Below are 16576 nucleotides of genomic sequence, written 5' to 3'. Positions count from 1 at the left end.
TGTGTTTACAATATGGGAGAGATTGGGGACGCCTGGGTGGGGCCGTCGGTTAAAGCGCCGACTCTTGATGTGGCTCTGGTCATGATCTCACGGTCGTGAACTGAAACGCCGCATCGGGCCGGGCTGTGTGCTGACAGCACAGAGCCTGCTTGCTTGGGATTCTGGCTCTCCTCTCTGCCCCTTCCCTGCTTGTGGTCCCTTTTCTCCCTCTCAAAATAAATAACTTAAAAAATATATATGGGAGAGTTTTGAGCAAAGGGGTGACAAGGTCTTACATTCTTGAAAGATTGTTCTGTTACAGTAAACCTCTGTCACGTTTAACAAATGATTTCTCCTAGATGGGCCCCCAAACCATAGAAATGGAGATGTGACCCCTTCCTCAGTCAAGAAACATTTATTTGGATAAGAAAGGAGTCCCTAGGGCTAGGGGCTGGGAAGCTGGCCTGGGTTTCAGGCCTGGGACCCAGCAGCCCGGACAGGTTGGGAGGGGCACTTCCTCTTGCTGAGGTTGGTGAGGATCTGGTCCTGGTTGGACCGGTAGAGAACTACGAAGCTCTCTGGAGGAAGGGTAGGACCTCTGTTCTCTTCCACCTGGCCCATCATCAGATAACTGACTCCTGGGGGAGGGGAGGGAGGGATTGAGAGTGTGTTATTGAGACCTTGTAGATATACCTCCTCATCAGAGTCCTTCAGATTCTATCATTTTCATGAGGCAAAGTCCTCCTCCCCATTCACCCACATCTGTTACCTTTCTTCATGGGGGGGCACTGCTTGCAGGGCACATAAAACTTCAGGGGAGTGTCAGTGAGTGGAGAAGGCAGGTCCAGGCCACCGGTTTTGTAAGCACCAATGAGACTGACAGTGACAGTGAGGCCCTCCCCTGGGCCCCGAACCATGGACTTCACTGTTGCGGTCACCACTGTGGGAGAGTGGGGGTGAGTGGTGAGGAGAGAGGAGGCCAGCTCAGGGCTAGAACCAGGAGGAGGGATTTGAGGGCCGGAGGGAGGTGAGAGCTGCTGGAGGAGCAAAGCTGGGAGATGGGGCTTCTTACCCAGGTTGCTGGTACAGAAGTTGCTCTGCAAGGTGCCTGTCCGGCGGCACTGCTTTGGGCAGGGGACACTGGGCACATCTAGGAGGGAGGGGGACGCGGTTTGTGGAGGGCGACCTACGCAGCGGGTAGGAAGTGCCACTTTCCCCATAACGGCCTCATTGATTAGGACCCATTCCGAGCTCTTTCCAGCTTTGGGCCCCAGCACCCAGTACCAGTTCAGAGGAGGCACCAGTGAGTGATGTATGAGTGAATGAATGAGTTCAGAAAGGAGACCTTTGAAACGGCTGCCTTCAGTCTGCGTCCCCTTCCTCCCCCTTCCCAGACTCACCGGGGCCCCCCGGAGTTGCCTGGGCCTCAGACGAGGCTTTTGGTTTCTCCTCAGATGGGAGTCCGGGCTTGGGGCCCGGGCTGAGGATCGGGGTACCGGACCGGGCATCCTCCCCGGCGCTCTGGACCTGCTCTTCTTTGGCGGCACCCCGCGGCAGGGTCTTGTAGGAGGCGGAGAAGCCATCGGCCGTGACACTGAGGTCAGAGACGAACTGGACGAGGAGCTCGTTTCCTTCCGAGGAGATGGGACTGCGGGTGGCGGGGCAGCGGGGGATGCGTCAGGCGGGCCTTGTGACCTCTGCCCGGGGTTGACTGTACCAGCTTCCTTGCTTCGCAGGACCTACTCGCCTCTGGATCCGCGGACCCGTTTTGCCCGGCTTCCTACTAGCTCCGCCCACCAGTGTGGGGCTCCGGGTTCAGATCCCGCCTCTTCAGCTAAGCCTGGCCCCTCCCAACCGCCGCGAGGTTCCCACCTCTGTTTCCCCTGGGGAATTGGAGACGCCCCGGCCCACCGTCCACCCAGGTCCCGCCCCCTCACCCCGGGGCGGTGTCGCCGCAGAACTTCCCCAGCCTCTTGGCGTCGTCGCTCACGGCTCCGTTGAACACACTGACCGAGTCGTAGCGGCAGTAGGTGTCGGGCTCCAGGTCAAACTTCCCGAAGGTCAGGGAGATCACCTGGCGGCAGGACCCAGGGCGGCTTGAGGACGTGGAAGCCCTGCACCTCTCTCCTCCTCCACTCCGCGTCGCCTCCGGAAGCCCAGAAGCTCGCCACAGCTTCCTCTTTCCACTCCCGCGTCCCCTGGAGATCTCCCCTCCCCCCGCTAAAGCATTCACCACCACTCGGAGGATCACACACTCAGGGGAACCTTTCAGTGGCGTCTGTTGCCGTCCTCGGCAAGGTCTAGTCCTGGCTCATTCTCAAGGAACAGACCCAGCATCCACCTCCACCGCCTCCACACACACACACACACACACACACACACACACACACACAAAACACCGTTTATATATCAGCATCGTGTACCTCACTCTCGTAAGACCGTCACAGGTGTAATTTTACATTTTTTTTTGAGTGCAAGCAGTTCTGGGTCTGGTTTTGCTCCCCACCAGCGCGAGCTCACTGGTCGGGACATAGCAGATGGTCAATTAATCTCTGCTGGCTGCATGCTGGAGGACGCCGCCTGGGTCCCCGAGGGCAGCCGGGGCTGGGGATCGGTACCTGGTCCGGGGGAGCGATGATGTGCCAGGAACAGCTGATGCCCGGGGGATAATCAGACTCGGGCCAGTTGGGCGTGGTCAGGGTTCCCTGGGCCTTCTCCAGCCGCCCCCCGCAAAATTGGTGCTCTGGGGAGGGGAGAAAGGAGTGGGGGTGGGAGGCGGTGGAGACCCTCGGTCAGCTCGAGGAGAGCTCTAGGCTGGAAGCCGGTGCTGGAAGCTCGGACGTCTGGGTCTCAGCGGGAGGGGATGAGAAGAGGGGTAGGAAAGAGGGGGTTGGTTAGCAGAGAGGGGGCTTGGAGGACCAGCGCTGGGGAGGAGGACTTGGCTGGACACGCTCCCTTCTCGCCCCTCCCCCTGACCCGCGGCCACCTCGCTCCTCTTCCCCTGGGAGATCCCATCTCCCCCGCCCGGCGGAAAAGTCCCCTTTGCAGGCTGGGGAGTCCTCTCTCTGTGAGGGCGCCCTCAAATTGGGGCACAGCCCCAGAGGCCTCTTTGGCGAGGCCCCTGCCTTAAACATTTTAGGGGAGGCTTCTGCCGCCAGGAGGGGGTGATGGGACCGCAATCGGGAGCCCTGGGCTGGGTGTAGGGGGCTCCGGGTTGGGGGAACCTAGTCCCCCAGCCCGGGGGTGCCCCCTCGCGCCCGTCTGAGGGAGCCCGATTGCGGACGGGGGCGGGCAGTTACTCACCGTCCCAGTAACCCCAGGCCGCCCATTCCACCCGCGGGTCGGTGACCCATTTCCGCCTCGCGCCTGGGGGGGGGCCTGGAAGAGGGGATGGGTGGGTGCGGGAGGGGCGAGAGAAGATGGGGAGGAGGGACTGAAGGGGCAGTTAGTGAGGAAAAAGGGTAAGGGAGGTAATGGGGGCCCTAGGCTCTCGGGCGCAGGGTTTGTCTGGGGGGTGGGGGGGTAGGTTAAGGCTGGGGGTGGGGCCTGCGCCGGGGGCGGAGCCAGGAGAGGGGGAAGGCGAAGGTGAGGGAAGTCTCACCAGTGCCCGAGGTGGCCCGCCCGCTGTACCAGAGCAGGAAACCTCGTCCTCCTGTGCCCTCGTCCGCAGTCATCCTCAGGGTCACCTGGTTGCCGGGGGCGACTAAGGGCGCTGGCCGGAAGGTCCCACAGAAACGTCCAAGCCGCTGGCCGGAGGTTCCAGACCCGGCAAAGACTTCCAGAGCATCGTAACGGCAGGCAGGGTGCAGCTCGAAGTCGAAGACTCGGAAGGAAAGGGACACAGTCTGGCCCTCAGGGACCTGACGACAAGGACAGGGGAGAGGACCTGCAAAGTCAGGCCACACACAACCCAGGCAAAGGATACTTCCCTTTCCCCAAGCGTTTCATACGGACACTGGGCCTCAACAGGAAGGGAAGCCATCAGGGAGCAGAGCAGAGGGCCTGGGCTCTGCAGGAGCTCATTGCCCAGGGGACAAGCCCTGGGGTCTGTGGAGATTCGAGGACCAGAAATAAAACTGGGAGTAGAAGAGCAGGCTTGGAGTTAAGGTGTGAGGACACTTTGCCACATGTTACTGTGGGCGCTGCTGCCATCAGTGAAGATGGGAGGGGGCCTGGACTTCCCTGGGCGCAGTGGTGCAGGGAGGAGGGCGGCAGGGGCTGGGTGGACCCGGGCTCTCTTAGCAGTCAGGCCTCAGAGACTTCAACAAGGGGGTAGCGAAGAGAGGGTCTTTCTCACCGTTATTGTCCAGATGCATTCCTTATTAGGGGGGTAGAGGTTGGGGAAACCCTCACTTGCCACGTAACCAGACTCCCCAGTCACATCCCCTCCGCACAGGAACACAGGTCTGGAGAACAGAAGAGGGGGCAGCCATGAGTGGAGGAGAGCTTGGGAAGGATAGGGTAATGAGGGTGAGGGGCCAGAGAAGGAAGCCAGGGGGATGAGGGAGAAAGGGGGTCTGGGGCAGCTTCAGCCAGCCAGGCTGGGATTGAGAGGATCAGGAACATGTGGCTGTCTCTGCAACACCCCCCAATCCCCACCCCCACCCCAACAGGAATTCCCGGAATCCTCCTCGGGCTGTTCCTCACTCTCCCCCCTCGCGCCCTGCCTGGCAGTCGGGGACAGGAGCCGCCTAACTACTTCCAGATGTGGACACAGCCACGAGGCCATGGGGGGGGAGGGGGCGGGGAGATGAGAAGCAGCAGTGATGGCCCTCATATTGAACCTGGAGACCAGGGTCCCCCAGCTCCCAACCTTTGCCCTGCTCCTGTTCCTGCTAACTACTTGAGTATCTGATTCCCAAGTCTCCCACTCGCTTCCCCCACCATCTCTAATTCCCTCCTGGAATCCAGATGTCCAGATACCAGGCAAGTTGAAGGTCTTGGAGCTCTCAGGTTCCATGGTGGGGGGCAAGGGTCTGGGAGGATGGGGAAACTTAGAGGGCAGGGGACAAAGGGTGGAGGAATGGTGGCTAGTGGTGCCCCGCTGGAGACAGTGGTCTTGGAGCAGGGAGGGAGAACTTGGGGCCTGGGGGAGGGTGGGGGCTGCAGGAAATCTGGGGGGGGGGTGTGTTAGTGAAAGGATCCACAGGATCCACAGGCAAAACCCCCAAGAATCAGGGCTTTTGAAGCTCACTCAAGCTATCTGGAAGGTGCCAAGAGACCTACCTGGTGTAGTTGGGGGTCTGGCCCTGGGCGAAAGGCAGCAGGGCCCAGGCAGTGAGGAGGGGCCCCAAGAGGGAGGCAGTGGCAGCAGGCAGCATGGCCGGGGGGAGAGGCGCTGGGGTCCTCGAGACCGAGGCAGCAGCTGAGTTTAGCAGCGGCAGCAGCAGCAGCAGGGATAATCAGTGCCAGATGAGGCAGCCTCGGGTGTGTGGGCGTGGGGACTGGCCAGCGGGGCGGGCGGTGGGGAAGGCGGGACAGGGAGAGTGCAGTTGGGACAGTGGTGAGTCCAGGGGCCTCTCTAGGTCTAGGACACATAAATATTGACCTAAGTAGGGGGTGGAGCAACGAAGGGCAGAGGGAGCATCAACCCTCAGCTGTAATGCAGGCATCAAGTAATGTCATCTGGAAGCCTGCTGTGTCCAGTACCCAAGCATCCCGTGAATACAGCCTCTGGTCCTTCCTCATGATCCTCCCCATGCCTGCCTCCTCAGCACCCGTAGAAAGTCCTTCCCTAGACCCCCAACAACTAGTCACTCACCCCCTTCCTGACCACCCTCTGCTCCAGCTGATTTTCCACTTCAAATTTCTACTGTCTTCTTTGCATCCCTGGACCAGACTAGGCCAAGGAGAAAATTCTTTCTGCCCGCCCATTTTCCCTCCCAAATATTTGGAGATCCGGGAGTGGGTTAGATGTGGATAAAGGGAGCATCCCTCTTAGTGAGGAGGAGGATGGAGGAGAAAGTGAGGGAAGGAAGGTTAAACAGAGGGGAGGAGGGGGCTGACTTCACAGGGACCGAGGTCAGAAGCAGGTGGCCCCCTCAGGATGGGAGTAAGTCTGACAGACAGAGGATCCATAAGGGGACCGAGTAGCATATGTTGACTGCATTGTTCCAGAAGGTGGGGCTTGGACTTCAAGTCAAGAAGCCTGGACCACTCTTGGGAGTGGGAGGGGAAAGAGAGCTCTAAGATTCAGGTGGTCAGTTCAGCAGCACCTGAATGCTTGAGCCACTTCTGCTCTCTCTGCCTCCTCGTCCATCCCCCTGCCTTCCATCGCCCTCCTGATTGGGGGGCATTGGGGCCCCCATCCCCTGCTTATTTTCCTCCCAGGCCCCAGGGTTCCAAACAGGGCCTCACTTCAGCCTTTTATTCTATTTGCCCATCAAATCTCTTGTCCATGATAGTCAGGTTGGGGGTCCCTCCCGGGCAGCCCCCTGAACATTTTACAAAACGGTTCCCTGCCCACCCTGGCAAGCCTAGCAATTCCCACCCCTCCCCACGTGCACATACAATGTTTATTGCTACCATCCCACTCTCCTTAGCTCCTGGCCCAGGGCCAGACTCTCCCTCCAGGGGTAAGACTAGGAAAGGGGCTCAGCTCTCAGGGGTTGAGGGGCCCGGGCCAACCCCTCCAGCAGCCCTCTGCAGCATGTCCAGGGCCTCCCAGAAGAAATCTTTCTGTGCAGCCATCAAGGGCATCCAACCCACGATCTCCTTCATCTTTTCCATGCGATCCTGCAATGTGGGGCAACTGTGGATCTGGCTGAGGTACTCCTCACAGGCCCGGGCTGCCCCCCCAGGGTCCTGGGGTGCTCCAGCTCCCAGGCCAGGCTCGGGGGTCCCCACCACCCTGCTGGCTGGTAGGTCCCGGTAGGTGGGATGGTGTTCGATGTCATGGCTGGACAGCATGTAGAGGCACTCTCTGGTAGAGCAGAGGGAACAGGCACACAGAGGGACCTTAAAGGAGAGAAGGGGCGTGGCTGAGAGGGGCCTTTACTGAGGGGCTCCCAGGAAGCCCCAGCTGTTGTGTTCCTCCCTCTCAGACCAGCCCTGGGCCAGCAAGTGAGCTAGGGCTGGCTAAGCCCCAAGGTTGTGTAAGGTCAGAGAGGGCGAGCGGGGTCTGCTAAGGGAGAGAGCCAGGAGCCATGGTGTGTGGCTGGAAAAGGGAGGTGGGTAGTGCTGGGGGGGGGGGGGCGGGTCCTTGCAGGAGCCCCAGCTACAGTCCTGTGTGCCACCTGGCTCTATTGCCCTTGTCCCGTTGCCTGCTGGCATGTCCTGGCTCTGACCTTGACGTGGAGCTTCACGAAAGAGGCACTCCCCTTAGGCCAGCCAGGGAGGCGGCCTCCAGCCCCACAGCCGCAGCCCAGAAGCTCCTTGCTGAAGTCCGAGCCCTGGCTCAGCACCAGAGAGTGGTTGAGGCCACACCACAGGGCAATGGGACGTTGCAGATAATGCACCTGAGAACACAGGGCCAGGATCCCTAAGGTGGGAATGCCGAGGATTTGAGGGCCCAGGTAGGAGGGCAACAGAAAGGCTCAGGGAAGACTCTAGGAAACTAGGAGAGGGAAGCAAGGGGACTCAGCACCCCCTCAACCCCCACCCAGCCAGAAGGCAGACCAGCAGCAATCTTTCCCTCCCTAGTTCTCCTGCAGCCCCTGTCGGACTGCATGGGGTCTAGCACTTCTGTTGGTTCCTCATCTTTGCTCCTCAGAAAACAGGCTACTTGCCTGCGCCCAGGGCCTGCTACCTGCTCCTTCCTACTACCCCAGACCTGTGCCAGTCCAGGCTCATCCTGCCTTCCAGCCTCAGGAGGGAGACTAAGTTTCCTCTTCCCAAAGTTTAAAGACTCCCTCCCTCCCTGTACAATTCCAGGTTAGCCTTCAGGAGGGACCTTCCTTCCACTTATTCCTCCCTTCTCTCTCTAGCATTTTCCACTTGTCCTATCCTTGTCTCCCAAAATGGCCACTCTGTTTTAAAAACAAAACAAAACAAAACAAAACCAAAAACAAAAACATTTCCACCTGATTCCTGCCCCTTCCTACCTCCATCTTTTAGGCAACAGAACTGGTTATGTGACCAGTCTGAGGTTGACATTTTTGTTCTCACCACAGCCCATCTTTCCTGAACTTCTTGTGATCTGGCTTCCCTGCTTACTAAGCTACTGATGTGTTCTCCCCAAATGCACTTGACTTTCCAGCTCCCAAACCCCAGGGCCTCTCCTGCATGCTTTCTCCTGAGATTATGAGGGCTTTAATTTTGAAGACATAGGTATGTAATTTATGGTCATTAAAGAAATGTTATAAAATCTTGGAGAGCAAAGATTAATTTAAAAATCACTGGAAATCCTACCACCCACTATTAACATCTTGCTGGGGGTGCCTGAGTGGCTCAGTCAGTTAGGTGTCCTACTTTAACTCAGGTCATGATCCTGAGTTCAAGCCCCACATCGAGCACCCTGCTGTCAGCACATCAGCACGGAGCCCCTTCAGATCCTCTGTCCCCCTTTCTCTCTGCCCCTCCCCTGCTTGTGCACCTTCTCTCTCTCTCTGAAAAAATAAACTTAAAAAAAATCTTGCTAGATATTCTTTTTTCTTTCTTCTTTTTATTTTTTATTTAAGTAGGCTCCTGTGGAGTCTGCTTGGGATTCTCTCCCTCTCTCTCTGCTCTTCCCCCCCTCAACATAAATTAACATTAAAAATAAAAAAGAGAGTCAGCCGCTTAACCATGTGAGCCAATCAGGCATCCCTGGATATTTTTCTTCACTGCTGCCTCTGTGTGTGTGTGTGTGTGTGTGTGTGTGTGTGTGTGTGTTTTCAAATTACAGACTTTTAAATAAAAATGGGGTTGTACTATGTAAATAATTTTATAATTTTTTTTTTCATCTAAAGATATGACCTGACCATATTTCCATGTTGGCAGGTATATTCCTATGTTATCTGTTACCATTAATCACCTCCTCTGTTTGACACTCCCTGTGTCCCTGGCTTCTGGGACTTGGCACCTGAAGGTGTGCCTCCTGCCTCAGAGATAGCTTCTTCATTCCCTTTGCCTACAGCATCAGCTCCTGCCCAGGTTTGTGCCTCTGTCCCTGCTTCTGTCTGTTTCAGCCTTGTTCCAACATGGAATCTAATGCCAGAGAGACATTTCCACTTTAGAAAATGTCCAAATTCACGCTCTTCCTCTTTCCTCAAGCCAGCATCCCTTTCCACGTTTGTTAATGATGCCATCTCTCTTTAAGGGGTCTACTGCAACAGCCACTTGTGTCCCACAGCCATCTCCTCACATCTAATCAGTTTCCAGTACCTATTCATTTTCTTTCAAAACATCTCAAGTATCCATTCCTTTCCATTCCCACTGCCCCAGGCTCTTGTCCCAAGTGCCACTGTCACTCAATGGTCTCCCAGTGGGCTTCTCATTCAGTGGCCTCCTGTGCACTCTGGCCAGGTGACCTGTTCTCAGTCATCTGTGTGTGTGTGTGGGGGGGGGGGGGGGCGGCTTCTCTTGCTCCAGAACCTGCAGTGACTTTCCAAAATCTATACCTTTTCAGGCTCACCCCTGCCTGTATCACCTCATATCTACTGATTTCCAAAACATCCTCTCTGCTTCAGACCAGTCCTTTCATGGTCCCAGGTATGTGCAGCTTCCTTCTCATCCCTGTTACATGGAATGCCTTTCCCTGTACCCACACGAATCTGATCTAACCCACCAGACCGTGATCGCATCTCACCTCTTCTAGTTATACCAGCCCACCGAGGTCTCCCTGCTTCACTAAATTCCTATTGCACTGGCAGCAAGCACCACACAGAATGGACCTCACAGTGCCAACCCTGGGAAAGACACGCAACAGTATCACGGGCATTGTATACTGGCTGGCTTAACTTCCCTAGGGAGTAAGAAGTGGGTTCTAAAGAAAGTAGAGAAGAGGAGAGGTCTAAGGTGTAGAGGATTGGAGGAAGGGGGCCACGATGAGAATAACTGAAAATGAATCTCACCTGTGTGGGTTCCCCTCGGTCCATTTTGTCCCCTGTTCCCAGCTGCCCATATCTGTTATTTCCCTGCATAAAGATTCGGCCAAATTCATCCACCAAGCCAAGGTGATTGTAGCCAAGAGCACAAGATAGTATCTAGGAAGTAAGACAGAAAGAGAAGGCAGGCATTCAGTTCCCTCCAGAGGAACTCTGAGCTCCAGAATCTCCCAGCCACTAACCTGCCATTCCCAGCTGATTTCTTTTGGCCTTGCCCGCTACCTCGCCCCTCTCTCTCTGGGCCCCTGTCCCTCCCTGATCAATCACTTGATTCCTGCTCATATTTCAGACCTCTGGTGTCTTTTAATCCCTAAATCCCCCTCTGTCCGCCCCTTGGTCCGTCCCATCCCTCCAGGATCCTACCTTGGCAGGCAGCGAGAGAGCAAGCGGCATCTGCTGGTCCAGGGGGTCAAAGGCTTGAAGGGTCCCAAAGAGATCACGATACACCCCTGGGGTATGCACCTCAAAATATACTCCCCCCTGGTCTGGGGGGTCAGGAGCCCTCAGCTCAGCAGCTTTGGGCACCCATTTCCTAGCGATAAGGCCCTACCTAGGATGAAAGCTACAAGATCCAGGGAGTCTCACACCCACTAGAAACGTACTATGATATCTGGGAACCTAACCTCATCTTTTCACTAGGATGCCTGAAGGGGTCCACTGCTAGAGTAAGTATAAGGGGCTGTCCATATCTGGAAAGTCTGTTTAAGACGAGGGTGTGGAGAAGAAGGAAGGTGGTTCTTACCTGTGATGTAGAGAGTACTGCTCTGGTTAGAAGCCATGCGGGTCACACGAAGGTGAGGCAGGCAACGGGACACCTTCCTCAGGGCCAGCTGAACTGTGTAGGAGCGTGGCTGGTCCAGCTGGGTTTCATTCACTACCAAAGAGTAGATCTTTCCTTCCTCTGGGAGATGGGGAGAGGCAGACAATGATGTGGGGGAGGGGACCTCCCAATATCCACATTAACTTCCCAATAGACTCTCTAAGCCATAGCGATTAAACACTTATTGGCCTAGAGTGGGGTTGGAAGAAAAAGGGTAGAGGTGAAATACAGGAAACGTGACCTCAAGTTGCCCAGACTCTAGCCCTGTACCACCAAAAATGAATCAGGGAAACCCTTCAGTGTGAATGATGAGTGGAGAGAAAACCAGCAGTTAGATCTGCCAGAATCCAATTTGAGTGTTGGGAGGAACGATGCCTGGGGACTTGGGGCTCTGCCTGGAATTAAGAAGTCCAGAGGGTCTGAGGCTTGGGAGTAGGGTCAAATATAGGGGACAGGGACACCAGTCTGCTTCAGTCAGAACAGCGCATGACTCTTGATCTCAGGGTTGTGAGTTTGAGCACCACACTGGATGGAAAGATTACTTAAGTAAATAAAAATTAAAATTAAAAAAATGTGTACATGTACGTGACAATCAGCAAGGTGGGGGTAAGTTTGGGGTATTAAGTGAAGTGCCTAGCAGGAAGTGAGGAAGATCAGAATTTCGAAAATCAGGCTTTCACTAGAACAGTGGTTTCCAAACTATTTTTTTGCAGCAGTGCCCTTTATTCATATGAAATACAGAATCTGGGGCACCTGGGTGATGCAGTTGGTTAACCATCCCACTCTTGATCTCAGCTCAGGTCATGATCTCACAGTTTTTGAGTTCAAGTCCTGCATCAGGCTCTGCGCTGATGGTGCTGAGCCTGCTTGGGATTCTCTCTCTCCTTCTCTCTCTGCCCCTCCCCTGCTTGTGCACAGGTGATAAATAAACTTAAAAAAATTTTTTTTTAAGTTGTTTAAAAAAAAAAAAAAGCAGAATCTTAGTCTATGAGACAGACAAAAAGCAAAGCTATTTGGTTTGAGACCAGGATGAGGTGGCATGCAGAAGGGCCTTCCCCTCCCCTGCAGCAGGTCCTGAACCATGTGTAGAAAACAATTTGCAAACCACTGCTCTAGGCCACACCTGTGAGAAGCAGTAGAGCCCGCTGGTTCTCCTGACCAACCAGCACAATCTGTTTGAAGCTCATGGAGTGGTGGAAGGTCATCTTGAAGACCCGCTGCCCACTGGACTGCAGATAGACCTCGACACAGTCACAGGCCCGGCTGCCCGTTGTGCCTACCACTGCTGGCTGCTCCCGGGTGGCCAATACATAGAGGTATTTACGGTAAACGGTGTCACATCTTGGGTCCGAGGCAAACTATAGGAAAAGATGAAGCTGTCTGGGATCTAGGTCTCAGAGTGGAATGAGGCTTGGGGGTGACAGGATCCTGGGGTGAGAAATGAGATACTTGGGTTCAGGGCTGGGAAAAGAGGGTTTAGTTTTCAGTTCCTGATATGGGAGGGCAGACGTCCTGAGGAGAGTACCTCCGGACTGGTGTGGGTCCCGGAGGAGCCCCGGAGGAGGGGTGGGGTCTCAGCTCCTAGGGCTCTGCTACTCACATCCTTGGCTCCGCGACACAATACAACATAGCGGCAGGCTCGCTTCCACTGGATCTGGCCAAGGGTAGAGGAGACCAGGGCATTTTTGAGGAAGAAGAGGGTCCCCGTGTAGTCAAGAATGAAGACATGGTCCTTGGTGGGCAAGAAGCGGCGGTAGCCATGGGCTAGCAGGGGGGCTACACTCTTGCTGAGACAGCGGCGGCGGCCTCCAAATGCCTGGAAATACAGGCCCTTCGTGTCTGGAGAAGGGAAGGAGATGGAAGGCTCAAGGGGTCAGGATGGCACAAAGAAGAGTTGTCAGAGCTTGGGCAAACTATAGTTCTCAGAGAGCCGGGTACTTAGCAGCTCCCATAGCAGCTCCCTTAGCAGCAGGACTGGGGAACAGGGACTTTTCTAAATGACATATGGAAAGCTTAGAAGATATCTTTAATAATCCCCTACACAGGCTATCTTTAATAATCCCTTATGCCTGAACTTTAGTTCTCTGCCCCCTACCCCAAGCCCAGGGCACTACACATGCTTCTAAGTGAGGGCTTCTTTAGTCCAACCTTGCATCAGAGACATCAAGGGAAATTTAGTACATAGAAAAGCAGCAGACAGAGGAGCGAAAAGGAATGGCTGAGAAAGGCCAGTAACGGCCCTCACCCCTAGCTCTGGATCTGCTATCTGGATCAGATCTGGATCTCCCTGAATCTCCAGTGTGTGCAGTCAGGTACTTGGATAGGGGCTCCCTGGGAATGGAGGGCTTCAGAGCATGTTTCTCAACGTGGGGGTGATTTTGTCCTCAGGGAACATTGGTTGTCACAACTGGGGGGAGCTTTGTTACTGGCATCTAGTGGGTGGAGGCCAGGGATGCTGCTAAACGTCCTGCAATGTGCAGGACAGCCCCTCACTCCAAATAATTATTTGGCCCCAAATGTCAACAGTGCCAGGTTGAGAAATCCTGGTTTAGAGGAGGGAAAACTCCAGGTTTGGGGAGTGGAGGAGATGACTGGGGTAGGATTTGGAAGAGAGTTCGAATACGGAAGCTGACTTGGCAGGGATGCTAGTAACGGGGGCTCCGGGTGGGACGTCTATCAGAGGGTGGAGCTGGAGGCTTGCAGAGCTCCTAGATGGATGGCATGTTTGAATCTAACAGGCTCTTCTAGAGAAAGGGGCCCTGGCAGGTTGGCTAGGAATGCTGAGGCAACTCTATGGAACAGGAGGGATCCCAGAATAATAAGGCACAGGATAGAGGCAAAGAGAACTGAGGTTCTGGGGAGCTGTACAGTTAAGAATGGCAGCTCTCTTCCAGGGCCGGACCCCAGAGCCCTGCTCTCGTAGACGAGGACTAAGCCTGCGACAGATGCGTCTCCACACGCCCTCAGCGTCGCACACTTCATGGAAGTAGTGGCAGGTCTGGCCCAGAGCGACTACATCTCTGACTGGGAGGAATGAGATGATATGCTCCACCTGGGGGGTGGGCAGGAGGGAGGAAGCAGGAATCATCAAGGGGGCTCCTCATCACTCTGGTCCCCTGCCCTTTATTCTGGAATCCCTCCCCATGAATGACTCACCAGCTCTGGGGGGAACAGCTGAACAGAAATAGGGTTCCCTCTGCCCTTCTTCTCTTCACCCCCAGGCTCTGGGCCACATGAAGGGCAGCTCCGCTTCACCTACCCAAGGAGAAGGGAGAGCACAGGGATTCCATGAGAGTCAGGCCTCCTTTTCTCCCTTCTGTCAGCCTTTCATTAGCTTCTTTCTTAGGGGCTCATGGCTCTGTGCCCTCAAATCTTCCTATTTTTCTCTCTAGGTCCATGGGACACCCCTCCCTGTCTGCCATGTTTCTGGGTTCACCAACTCCAAAGAACCCCTCCCCTGATCTCTTGCTGCCATCTTCTTGTCCTTCCCTTGCCTCACCCTCCCACCCCCTCACCCTGAGCCCCTCCTCCTGTCTGCACAGCCCGGTGAATTTTTGCAGCCTTCTTCTCCGGCTTCTCCTCACCATCTTGACTGCCCCGTCCCTGCTCCTGCCCTCATCCTCCGGGCCCCCCGAACCCCCCGTAGTCAGCTCCCTGGCCCCCGTTCCTGCTGCCTTTCCCACACCATGTCCCCCGCCTGGGCTTGGGGGACCTCTGGGGCCCCTCAGCCTTCTAGGCCCCTCCCCCATGGAGTCTGAGAAGACAAACCTCTCTGTGACCTCACTGTCCAGCCACTGTGACCTATTTTCCCCAACCCCACCAGGATTTTCTTAGACAGTTCCTGGGTTCTAGCTTGGCTCTAGCCACCCAGTGGCTCATGGGATATGCATGAGCCCCTCCTCCAGGAGAAAGAAAGTGTGAATGACTGCTAGATGAGGCCTTTACTTTTGGAGCACAGTTGTGAGGTTCCTCCCCTTGAGGCCCTTTAGCACTCTGCTCTGTAGAGAAACACTGGTGAATTCTTCATATCTCAGCAGGCCAGGGCCTCCAGGGGATTTGTATAAACTACGTAAGAGGATAACAGTATAAACTACCTAAGAGTATAAACTAACCCCCCCCCCAAAAAAAGTATAAAAAATATGAACTGTTTGACAGGTGAGGAGGAAAGATGACCCTGCTACACTCGCTTAGAGGGAAGCATGCACTAGATGAAAGTGGGAATAATTCAGCACCGACTCTTTAGTCTTACAAAAACACATCCAAAAGCAGATTTCTTGGGACAGTAACGTCAATGCATGTATGAAGGACAACCTATTAAGGTGGAAGAAAGGGATAGAATTACTCTGAAAGCATAGGGTATCTCCCAGGGTCTAAGCTTTTAACTTAGTCTTATGGGGAGAGAGGGCCGCCATATAGGAGAAACAGCTGGAGTTCAGGGTAGGTCTGTCCAGGTAGGGGCAAAGGATCTACACCAATAAACCAAAGGGAGTAACTGGCTCTTCCAGGAACGCAAAGGAATCCAATCCTGGACATCCAGCCCTCAGCTGCCTAGTATTACAGACTTTCCTTTACTGCGCCAGCTATCAGTCAACCACCCAAACTCCCTTACTCATGGTGACTAGTAAACAACTAGTTTGAGACACCGCGGATGGAACTTTAAGGATTCAATACATGTTTAGGAAATCTCAACCTCTGAGATGTGATTCACAAGAACCTTTAGTTGTTTGTGATCAGGCAACTATTAACGTGGTAAATGGACTATGTTAATGTGTTAGGTCCTTTTGCCACCTAAAAGGACGTTAAGATCCCTCAGCACACAGAAAAAGGATCCTCAGCTTCCTCTTGGGTCTGGGTCCCCACTATTTCAGCTCAGGAAGCAAAGGAGACGGTGCGAATAGAAAAAGCCCACGGAGAAGTCGCTGGGAAACCGGGCTTCTGCTCTAGCCAACTCAACTTCCCTCCGCCTCAGTTTCCTCATTTGTAAAACGGCGGGCTTCTTCCGAATGAGATGGTCCCTTATGGACTAACTCCCCTCCCCCGCCTCAGGTCCTGTCATCACAGTTCCCGCCGGGGCGCGCTCCTCGAGGTAGGCTGGCCAGCCGGGCGGTAGTTCTGGAAGCTCTCCCGGTCTCCCGTAACCCTCCCTTCAGGAGCTGCCTTGGGCATCTCCAGTCTCTGGGAAGCCCCCCGCCCGCCGGAGCTCCGGAGACCGCCGCAGGGCCTCAGACTCCGCAGCCGGAAAGGCCTCCACGGTCCCTTCAGTTGCAACGACCCCCTCCCTCCCCGCTGGTCTCAGGCTTCGCCTTGCACCTCACCCCCCTCCTTCACGCCCTCAAAGCAGGCTCGCTCCCTAACATTTGCAGCTCGCACTCGCCTCTCCAGGCCCTGCACTGTTCCCAGCCCGCCCGACCGGCAGCGTTCACGTTCTTTAACCTCCGTCTCAAAGATCTAGCTCACCCGCCTCCTGCTAGGCGAAGGGACCGCCTTCTCGCCCATGCTATTGGTAGGTACAGCCGTCCCTCAGAGAAGAGGCCGGGCCGGTTCCCTCCGGAAGATTTAATTGGCCTTCTTGACAGTCACTCGCCTGTATCCGGCTTGCGATTGGTCTCCGTTGGAAAAAAAAAAACCCGAGACCCGGCTTGAGGTCTCGGCCTCTATCCCTTCTAGTTGAGCACCGGCGTCCCCGTCTCCTGGTTAGACCTGATTGGCTCCATCTCCAGCCCTAAGCATTGCGATTGGATGCGGCTGCGCG

At 55.2% G+C, this 16576-nt stretch overlaps 2 protein-coding genes across 8 annotated transcripts; both read right to left on the bottom strand.

Annotated features, from left to right (window-relative positions):
* Positions 1–378: 378 nt before the first annotated feature.
* PCOLCE (procollagen C-endopeptidase enhancer) lies at positions 379–5502 on the bottom strand. Of its 3 annotated transcripts, XM_043559707.1 has the most exons (10): positions 5206–5436; positions 4277–4385; positions 3581–3839; positions 3283–3357; positions 2598–2722; positions 1917–2053; positions 1380–1627; positions 1052–1129; positions 749–919; positions 379–617 (listed from the first exon to the last, which is right to left on the bottom strand). In XM_043559707.1, exons 1-10 carry the CDS (start codon positions 5298–5300, stop codon positions 451–453), a joined length of 1464 nt encoding a protein of 487 aa, XP_043415642.1. In that variant the 5' UTR covers positions 5301–5436; the 3' UTR covers positions 379–450. The 3 variants fall into 3 exon arrangements, with proteins under 3 accessions (XP_043415642.1, XP_043415643.1, XP_043415641.1); XM_043559708.1 differs by lacking the exon at positions 3283–3357 and having other exon boundaries at positions 5206–5502; XM_043559706.1 differs by lacking the exon at positions 3283–3357 and having other exon boundaries at positions 749–1129; positions 5206–5437.
* Positions 5503–6331: 829 nt separating this feature from the next.
* On the bottom strand, positions 6332–16457 carry FBXO24 (F-box protein 24). 5 transcript variants are annotated; one of them, XM_043559700.1, is made up of 10 exons: positions 16282–16457; positions 13981–14079; positions 13693–13876; positions 12425–12663; positions 11948–12182; positions 10747–10905; positions 10368–10489; positions 9972–10103; positions 7266–7436; positions 6332–6936 (listed from the first exon to the last, which is right to left on the bottom strand). In XM_043559700.1, exons 1-10 carry the CDS (start codon positions 16318–16320, stop codon positions 6574–6576), a joined length of 1743 nt encoding a protein of 580 aa, XP_043415635.1. In that variant the 5' UTR covers positions 16321–16457; the 3' UTR covers positions 6332–6573. The 5 variants fall into 5 exon arrangements, with proteins under 5 accessions (XP_043415635.1, XP_043415634.1, XP_043415633.1 ...); XM_043559699.1 differs by lacking the exon at positions 16282–16457 and adding an exon at positions 14409–16101 and having other exon boundaries at positions 10368–10420; XM_043559698.1 differs by lacking the exon at positions 16282–16457 and adding an exon at positions 14409–16098.
* Between the last annotated feature and the right edge of the window lie 119 nt (positions 16458–16576).

The sequence above is a fragment of the Prionailurus bengalensis genome, chromosome E3, assembly GCF_016509475.1.
Source record: "Prionailurus bengalensis isolate Pbe53 chromosome E3, Fcat_Pben_1.1_paternal_pri, whole genome shotgun sequence".
Classification (NCBI taxonomy): Eukaryota; Metazoa; Chordata; class Mammalia; order Carnivora; family Felidae; genus Prionailurus; species Prionailurus bengalensis.
Note: the sequence above shows the minus strand (reverse complement) of the source record. Positions and strands in the feature narration are given on the sequence as shown.